Source organism: Papio anubis, chromosome X (assembly GCF_008728515.1).
Source record: "Papio anubis isolate 15944 chromosome X, Panubis1.0, whole genome shotgun sequence".
NCBI lineage: Eukaryota > Metazoa > Chordata > Mammalia > Primates > Cercopithecidae > Papio > Papio anubis.
In genome coordinates, this window is record NC_044996.1 from 45409075 (window position 1) to 45419058 (window position 9984).

The 9984-nt window shown below is 38.0% G+C and overlaps 2 protein-coding genes across 3 annotated transcripts in view; one reads left to right on the forward strand and one right to left on the reverse strand.

Moving 5' to 3' along the window:
• The window catches only part of ATG4A (autophagy related 4A cysteine peptidase), a 73517-nt gene extending 71625 nt beyond the window's left edge, over positions 1 to 1892 (reverse strand). Inside the window, exon 1 of one of the 2 annotated variants that reach the window (XM_003918125.3) lies at positions 1709 to 1892. In XM_003918125.3, the coding sequence (XP_003918174.2) occupies positions 1709 to 1718 (10 nt within the window). In that variant the 5' untranslated portion in view covers positions 1719 to 1892. The remainder of the gene's footprint in view (positions 1 to 1708) is intronic. The other variant, XM_017954083.3, reaches the window with a different exon arrangement.
• Positions 1893 to 1903: 11 nt separating this feature from the next.
• Positions 1904 to 9358, forward strand: PSMD10 (proteasome 26S subunit, non-ATPase 10). Its single transcript, XM_003918119.4, is given in 7 exon segments — positions 1904 to 2132; positions 4688 to 4786; positions 5439 to 5585; positions 5687 to 5853; positions 8437 to 8549; positions 8552 to 8589; positions 8591 to 9358. Coding segments are annotated over 7 exon segments (828 nt in total). The 5' UTR covers positions 1904 to 2018; the 3' UTR covers positions 8741 to 9358.
• The last annotated feature ends 626 nt before the right edge of the window (positions 9359 to 9984 follow it).

Below are 9984 nucleotides of genomic sequence, written 5' to 3' on the forward strand. Positions count from 1 at the left end.
AGACTTACACACTATATCTTCTTAGCAGCACTAGTCATAGTAGCCAAAACTTGGAAACTGATGTACCTATCTAATAGTGAGTAGATAGACAAAAATGTGCTATATCCATAAAATGGAATACTATTTGGCAATAAAAAAGTAAGGAAGTACTGATACATACTACGATATGGATGAATCTCAAAAATATTATGCTAAGTGAAAAAAAATCAGACACAAAGACTGCATATTGTATGATTTCATTTATATAAAATGTCCAGAATAGGCAAATTTATAGAAACAAAAAAGTAGATTAGTGGTTGTCTGGGGCTGGGAATGGAACAGAGGATTGATTAACTGTAAATAGACATGAGGGAATCTTACTGGAGAGATCAAAAAGTTCTAAAACTGATTTATGGTGATGGTTGCCCCACTTCAGTAAAGTTACCAAAAATCATTTAATTATGCACTTGAAATCAGTGAATTTTATGATATGTAAAATGTACCTCATTTTGAGTGAGTGGTATACAGGAACTCTACTAACCTTGCAACTTTTCTATAAATCTAAAACTATTCTGAAATTTTTGAAAAAAATAATTTAAATAAAAATAAAAAAGTGTATGTTTATGAATTGATATCAGTATTTGACAGTACCTATATGTGTAAAATGACATTTTCAAAGATTAAATAGGTAAAAATCTCATAACAGATCAGCATTAACAGATGAACATTTAAAATCAATTTTGACAGTACGGAACACTAATTCTGAGCTCCAATTAAGCAAAATATTATCCCCTAAAAAGAATTATATTCTTCTCATTGGTAGTCCTCCTGTATTACAAAAAAAAGTATTCAATTACTATTATATTTTGAATTACATCAATAAAAATTTGTTGAAATTTGTTTTCTCTCGTCATAAAAGTACCAACAAAATATTCTTGATTTTGCCTTTTGACCTACAAAGCCTAGAATATTTACTATCTGGCTCTTTACAGAAAGTTTCCCAACTGCTATTCTACACTATAACAGGATAAACATAAACATAATCAATCTCTTTCTTGAATGTATTCTTATCATTACCTAGTTGTGGCATAATGTCCTCTGGATATGCCCTATAAAGGATCAGTCTTGCATTGCTTCTGCTATGGCACTATTTGGGATTTCTATAAAAAGAAACACTATTAGCTTAATAGTTGCAGCAAAGCCTTGACAACATAGTTAATATCGTGATATTAAAGTGCCAACACCACAGCCCGGTATCCTTAAGATGACCCTCATCAAGTTGTGATGTCACCAGGCTATGGACTCACCGAAGTCTCTTAGATATCAAGTGGCTCCCGTGGCATCACACCCTGCCTTTGGCATCACCCTGGCACATCACCTCAGTACGGTGCCATACGCTATCACTGCTGTGGCAGAACCCTGTCCAGACGCCACACCGCCGAGATGTCGGAGTAATTAACTCCCACTTCTTTCCACTCCCTGGGCGGTGGCAGGGAGGGGGAGGGTAGCCACCGTCACCGGTTCGAGCTCAGGAGGTAGTACTCAGCTCCAACCCTTGTCCCTTCCGCCTGCCACTGCAGGTCAGGAACCCCGAGGGACAGGACCTTTAGGCTCCCATAACTCTCTTGCCCTGCCCCCGAACCCATTTCATATGGCCGACTCAACGACCCGCCAGCGACTAACCACCCCGGCTCTTTCACACGGTTCCACTCAAAGCCGCTCCCCATACCTGACTCCATTCTCCAGCTGTCATCCTGGGCCAATTCCACCGGCAACTTGACTACGGGCGGTCGCTAGGAACCCTGGGACTTGTAGTTCCGTACTGCTAGAGGCCAAGTCTGTGAGGGCCCCAAAGGCGCCTCCCTGCCCGGAACTGCTCTCAAACTGCAACTCCCAGAGGCGCCGTGCGATGGTAAAGGAAAAGGGAACGAGGAAGGCCGGTGATTGGTGGAGCTCTAACGGCTGTTTTGACTGGCAGCCGGAGCCGGCGAAGTGAGGCGGGCGTTGCTCGCGCGTCAAGTAGTTGCTGGGATAGCGAAATGGAGGGGTGTGTGTCTAACCTAATGGTCTGCAACCTGGCCTACAGCGGGAAGCTGGAAGAGTTGAAGGAGAGTATTCTGGCCGATAAATCCCTGGCTACTAGAACTGACCAGGTAAAGCAACGCTAGGTGTCTTCGCAGCTGGGGACGTCGGCGAAGCCCTACGTGGCTTTCGGGGCCCGGCCCTAGCGGAGGCCCGGTTTCTGAGAGGAGCAGAACCCCGCCCCCGCCGCCCCAAGCAGTCCCCCGGGGTCACCTCAGGACTCGCGATAGGCCTGCGGAGGCTAGCCCCGCAGACCTCAGATATTTTCCCGTTGGTCCGGAGCTCCACTCCCTGATTTTTGGATAGTTCTAGAACGTCTACAGCATTTATCAGAAATTGCCAATCAGTGAAAAGGAAGGCTCTTTATATGGATTTATTTACCTTTACTAGTAACTGTATTCAGTAACACATGTGTAATTGAACTCCCCTTCCGTGCCAGGCAGTTTGCTAGGAGCTGGGGATACGGTGGAGTGGAAGATGCAGACAGTAAAATAAACACAAAAACATGTCCGATTACAGATTGTGGTAAATACTCCGCAGAGAAGTTTACATGGTGCTTTCAGAACACGTTAATAGGAAAATCTGATGCTGAATATGGCTGTCACTAATTAGAAAAGTTTTTGCAAAGAAGGGAAGGTTAGACTTTGAAGCATGAGTGAGATTTCCATGGGGGAATGAGTGGACATTCTAAGCAGAGGCAGACAGAAGTTGAGAAGTGTTTCCTTCTGCCCTCCTGCTCACAGGACCCTCGTGCTTTCTTCCTCAGTTTCTGGGATTCATGGTGCCCTCAGTAAGCCCACAAATATTTATAGATGGCCTTGGGTTTCGCAGGCAGTGTGCTAAGCACTAGTGAAACTGTCCTATACTTACAAATCTCCATTTCGTGTCTTTCGGGAGAAAATTAGAAATCAAGAGACTGTTGTCTCTTTTCTGGAACTTTCCTTTATTACTCAACCTGAAAATGGCCTTACCTTTACCTAGTTTACTTCATTATGGTCTGGTGATATTTAAGGATTTAAATTTAAATGTAATAATTTATATTAAGATTTAATAACACTCCATTAGAAATTTAACCATTCTTCAAGTCAATGACTTAAAAAGGGAAGGGAACTGTATCAAGAGACGTAAAAAACACGAAGAAATGCGGTTTATGGATCTTGTTTGGTTCCTGATTTAAACAAACCAACTGCAAAAAGACATTTGGGAGACAGCTGGGGAAATCTGAATACAGACCGGATGTTAGACATTCTAAAGGAGTTAGTGTTAATTTTAGTAAGTGTAATAATGGTCTCATAGTTATATAAGAAATACCTTTATTTTTTACATACTGAAAGACAAGGGTGAAAAATCATGGTATTTAGGATTTGTTTTTGGAAAACTCAGCAAGGAAAAAACTAGATAAAGCAAATAGGGCAAGGTGTTTGTTGTTAATTCTAAGCAGTAGGCATGTGGGTTTCTATTCTATTCCCTCTATTTTTGTGTGTTTGAAATTTTTTGTAATAGAGTTTAAAATACCATTTTCTATTCTGTGGGGCTAAGAAATATAGCAGTCACTGCAAATAGGGATTCCCTTTGACAAATAATGACTACTATAGCTTATTTTTATTTTTATTTTTATGTATTTATTTATTTATTTTTTTGAGACAGTTTCGCTCTTGTTGCCCAGGCTGGAGTGCAGTGGTGTGGTGTCGGCTCACTGCAACCTCTGCCTCCTGGGTTCAAGCGATTCCCCTGCCTCAGTCTCCCAAGTAGCTGGGATTACAGGTGCCTGCCACCACGCCTGACTAACTTTTGTGTTTTTAGTAGAGATGGAGTTTCACCATGTTGCCAGGCTGGTCTGGAACTCCTGACCTCAGGTGATCTGCCCACCTCACCCTCCCAAAGTGCTGGGATTACAGGCATGAACCACCGCACCCGGCCATAGCTTATTATTTTTTATAAAAAGTAATTTTCTTGTTCTCTGTGTGTTGTGTTTTCTAAATTATATTTCTAATTTATTTATGGTTTTAAGTTATAGATAATTTCAACTAGTTTAATAAACATTTCTTTCCCCATTAGATTCATGTGTTCCTTCTACAACATCTAACTTGAGGTCAGTGTGGTAGTAGAGATTTCAGAGTCAGAACTTCACTGACAGTTGTGTTCCAGCTTCACTATTTAGTATCCGTATGACCGTCCACAAGATGCTTACCTGAGGAGTTTTAGTTTCCTCATCTGAAAAATGGAGATAATAAGCACTGTGTAGAATGATAGGAATTACATGATACGATGCATGTAAAATTCCCAGCACAGTGTCTGACGTAAAAGTACATAAATAATGTAATAGTAAAACAACCAAAGATGTATTTCTGTCAAAGCATTGAAATCAGTTTCTTGCTCTACTACTTTCCTTGTCGTATTCTGCCCAGAATTACATATGTTCATCAATGTCATTCTCCCCATGTTACTTAAACTTTCATCTATCTTATACCAGTAAGTAATATAGTTTAAGGTTACCTACCTGAGGATCCAGTGCTCTGCATTTCGTATTTTCAAACTATAGATTTGCCAGCACCAGTATTTTTTTTTCTTGCTCTTTTCCCTTCTGTTTCTCTTCAAGAATGTTTCTATTACTGCTTCTCTGTAGGACAGGAGAACTGCATTGCACTGGGCATGCTCAGCTGGACATACAGAAATTGTTGAATTTTTGTTGCAACTTGGAGTGCCAGTGAATGATAAAGACGATGTGAGTACTTTGATAAAGTTGAGTTGATAAATTCCCAGTTATCTTTATACTCCAGACTGGTGTTTACTGAAGCCTGTGCATTAAGCTCATAAAGAAAATTGTAACCTTTGCAACTGGAAAGTTATAGCATGGCCCTTGTGATCAAGCATGAGACTCATGGTTGCATTATTTTACAGCGTTATGTTTGCCACTCATACTCTGTGATTTAAGGTAAACATACAGGAGAGGCTGAGGTGGGAGGATTGCTGGAGCCCGGTAGTTTGAGGCTGCAGTGAGCCATTGTACTCTATCCTGGGTGACAGACAGACCTTGTCTCTAAAAATAAAAACAACAAAAATAAACGTACAGATCAGGGCTTCTTATGGTGAACCCTAAAAGACCATAAACTCTTTCTATTATGTTGGATTTTTTTGTTTTTTGGTGAATATGGCCTGAATAATGAGGACCTAGATAACTTTTTTGTTACATAAAGAGATTTATTCTAATGGTATGGTTATATTAGGATTAGATTTGTGAAGAGTAAGAATGGAACCTTTTTTGTAAGCAAATATTTTTTTACCTTTGTAAAGCTCCTTGTTAACCCTGCCTAAATGTTAGCACTAATCCTTGTGCCTTTTTCCCCTGGTGTTTCTACTGCCTACTTCTTTTATAGGCAGGTTGGTCTCCTCTTCATATTGCGGCTTCTGCTGGCCGGGATGAGATTGTAAAAGCCCTTCTGGGAAAAGGTGCTCAAGTGAATGCTGTCAATCAAAATGGCTGTACTCCCCTACATTATGCAGCTTCCAAAAACAGGCATGAGGTATGGTTCCATCCCTAGGCTACTTTTGTTGAGTTCTAAAAGTGTATACAAACACAGATAGATCTCTGCATTGTTTTCTTCTTTCTACTCCATCTTTCCAGATCGCTGTCATGTTACTAGAAGGCGGGGCTAATCCAGATGCTAAGGACCATTATGAGGCTACAGCAATGCACCGGGCAGCAGCCAAGGGTAACTTGAAGATGATTCATATCCTTCTGTACTACAAAGCATCCACAAACATCCAAGACACTGAGGGTAACACTCCTCTGTAAGTGACAAGTAGCAGTCATTTGTATTCTACCTGACGTTAGCCCTCTTGCAATAATTCTTATACATCATTTCTTTTTTTATTCTGCTTATAGACGCAATACGTGTTAATGGCAAAAATGTTAAATTGCACAAAATGTAAAGATAAAAATTACCTATTATCTTGCCACTCAGAAATAACTACTGATCACATTCTTGTGTATTTCCTCCTGGTCTCTTATATTCAGATGTGTATATTTTACACATACATATTTTTTAGCAAAATTGGGGTCATACTGTGTATGTAGTTTTAGCTCTTGTTCTTTTCACCTCAATAGTATATTATAAACATTTTCCAATGTCATTAAATATGTTTAAAACTTTTTAAATGGTTATGTACAATTCTGCTGTATAGATGTGCCATAATTTAATCATTCCTCTATTACTGTATATTTAAACTTTTTTGAGTTTTTCACTATTATAAATAATGGTACATTGAGCCAGGCATGATGGCTCATGTCTGTAATCCCAGCACTTTGTAAAGCCAAGGCGGGAGGATCACTTGAGGCCAGGAGTTCAAGACTAGCCTGGGCAACACAGCAAGACCCCCTGTATCTAGAAAAAATTAAAAGCTTAGCCAGGCATGGTGGCATGCACCTGTGGGACTAGCTACTCGGGAGATTGAGGTGGGAGGATTGCTTGAACCCAGGAGCTCCAGGTTACAGTGAGATGTGATCACACCACTGCACTCCAGCCTGGGTGGAGCAAGACCTTGTCTCTAAAATAATTGACTAACTTTGTACGGAAAACTTTTGGCCACATTTCTGATTATTACCTTCATATAGACTCCTAGAAGTTGAATTGCTGGGTCAACAAATACACACATTTTAAGACTTGCTATATGTTGCCAAATTGCTTCCAGAGGAGTTGTATCATTTTACCCTCCCAACAGCAGTTTAAGAGTGCCCATTACCCCCTCACCAACACTAAATTATCCTTTTGTTATGTGAAAATGATATTTCATAGATGTATTTCATAGGTGTAATTTACATTTTTATTAATGAATTTGAACTTTTTTTTTAATGTCCATGGCTAATTACATTTCTTATCTAATTGTACCTTTTTGTGTCCCTTTCTCTGTTTCCTTTTGGGGAATTAATTTATTTTCACAGCGTTTTAAGTGCTCTTGATTTGACATGGTAAAATATTAATGTTCTGCAACATTAGTTGAAAATATTTTTCCTAATTTATCTTTTCATTTTGTTCATAATTTCTTTTGCATAAGAGAAGTTTTAAAATTTCTACAGAGTCAAGCCCATTCATCTTTCCTCATGACTAGAAAGCTCTTCCTTACCCTGAAATTAGTTAAATATTCACCTGTCTTTTATTATAGGTTATTTTAGCGTTTCATTGGTTTTGATTGAGGGTTAGTGTTATTGTTTTGCATTTAACTCTTAAAATCCATCTCTAATTGAATTATGTGTATGACCTGAAGCTGGCCTTTACCTTGATATGTTTCCACAGTACTTGGCCACTTTTCTTCTGTGTTGAATGGTGACTTTTTCTTGAACCAGAAGTTCTGTGAGTCTTCTTTTTAGTCCAGAGTGAGGTTCAGCCTTTTCCAATTTGACTTTAAACCAACTTTTAAAAAGTATTATTTTCTTAACTCTTAGTTTTTAAAATCTTTCCTGCATTCTAAGAGACCCTGTTTAGAAAGACCTGTATGCCCTACCTCTTTTCTCCATAAATAGAAAGGCAGGATGGCCTAGAGGAAATCTAGGAGTCAGAAAAGATAGAGTCCTGGGAAGAACATAGGATTTATGAATAGCTAGATGATGTTCACCCAATTCAGACTCTACCACTTACTAACAATATTAAATACTTATATTAAACAACTTATAAAAGTTACTTAATCTTCCTTGAATCTTAATTTCCTCATCTGTAATATAAGGATAATAATTCCTTCCTTACTAGATTATTGTGAGGTTTAAGTAAAACAACATGTAAAGTGCCTCGTTATACCCTCCTGGCACTCTTAAGTGCATGGCAAAAGTTGTTACCCTCTTCCACTCAGTTTACTGCCAAGACATGTCAGCATAGGTAGGAACTTTAACCTCTGTCACCATTTCAACTGTAAAATGGTGATAATAATACTTTGCTAACTTACAAGACAGATACATGGATTAAATGAGATAAAATCTTTTAAACTGCTTTTTCAAACTTTAAGCCGCACAAATTACTATTAACAGATTATGAACTGGGACTTTTCTAAATTCTAACCCTGAATTATTACATGTAGTGTTTGAGGTAAACAATTACTTATCTCTGTAAAATAAGAAAAGTGTTCCTTAGGCTGGTGTTTAGATCCCTTCTTCTATTGTAAGTAGAACCAGAATTATGATTTACAATCTGGTATTTCAAGGCTTTTTTTGTAGAATTTTAACTTACAGTCTCCCCATGCAAACCGATGTTTCTTTCCGGATTAAATAACTTTCCAATGTTACCATTTCCTAATCATATGCACTTTAGATTACCTAGCAAGAAATCCTAACCGTTACATAGAATTGGTAGTGATTAATTGGTCTCTGGTGGTCCCTGATTTCAGACACTTAGCCTGTGATGAGGAGAGAGTGGAAGAAGCAAAACTGCTGGTGTCCCAAGGAGCAAGTATTTACATTGAGAATAAAGAAGAAAAGACACCCCTGCAAGTGGCCAAAGGCGGCCTGGGTTTGATACTCAAGAGAATGGTGGAAGGTTAAACAGCTTGGATTTATTCTTACTTTGTATGTTGTGTTGTTGTCCCCAGTGTTCTGCAAACTAATGTATTTGTGCACAAGACATCATCTACGAATGATGACGTTTTCTCACCTTCAAAGTCTTATAAACATGTTGACTCTTGTTCCTGCTGAGTTACTAGTTCGAAGCTTACAGCTTGTTTTCCAGGCATCAAATAACTGTTGAGATTGTTCTACTGTTGTCATACATTCTTCTATATTGAATTCTGGTTAATTTTGAGTAACTAATTCTGTGGCTGTTGTGAGTCTTCAGCACCCTCCCACGTACCTTATATCCCTCTCTGAAACAGAACAGCTCCAATAGCAACAAGCCAGTTGTTCTGCCACGTTTCTGTGTGGATTCTGTAATGTTCCTCCATACAGTTAAAACATCCTAACTTGCTTTTCAAGCTCACTCAGCCTATGCCAAATATTTCTGGTTTTTTTTCAACCATGAGGTTTAATTTATTTTTGTGATAGGAGGGATATTTACATATTTTAGTGGACCAAATTTTAAGTTGAATGGTGTGCTCTAAAATAATGAAAAACAATAGCCCATATACCTATGTATTTGTTTTTGATGGGTTGTTTACTCTGAAATAAAATGTATGGTTTTCTTTAAAGGAAGTTTTAAAGTACCTATTTTGAGTCATCCTGTATTGAAAAGAATGTCAAGCTTGTTAAAATGACATGTAGCAAAAATGTATTTTGATTTGTATTTCAGAAACCAAAAAATAAAATGTTGAAAGAGTCTTCCAATTTTTCTTTCAAATTAGCTAGAATTCACTTAAGCCTTAAAATCCTTAGTAAAGACATTTCTCAGTTTTTGGTAGCTTTAAGCCAATTAAATTAGTGAAGCTTGAATTGTAGCTAAAATCTTTTAAAATAGCCATCTTCTGAATTGCTAATTAAATGTAGATCAAAAGGAAATTAGTAAGTATAAACTTGAGCTCAATTTAGGGAAGCATCTTAAATGATACTAGTCATAAAATCTAATGAACTCCAAGTAACTTTCAGATTATTTTTATTTGAATTTTATGCTGCAACTACTGCTTGAAATAAGTGATCCAAGTGAACGTACAAACTTGCATTAATTTTGGGTCAAAGTCTTAATGATCAGTAGCTAAAATTTGAGTTTCATAAACATCAACTGTGTTATTGATATAGAGACTCCTTTTACAGAAGTATTTTGAGTGCTAACAAACAATCAGAGAAGCATCTTACGGAACAAAATTATTGAATGCTGGAGATAGAATTGATAGCAGGGGAAATAATATTTCTAGTATTTTTAGCGTGATCAGAGTAAAGCTTTGTCTATTACGACTGAAGACATTTACTCTTCATAAATATTGAGTTGTCTGAGGTAATAGGTTTCATGG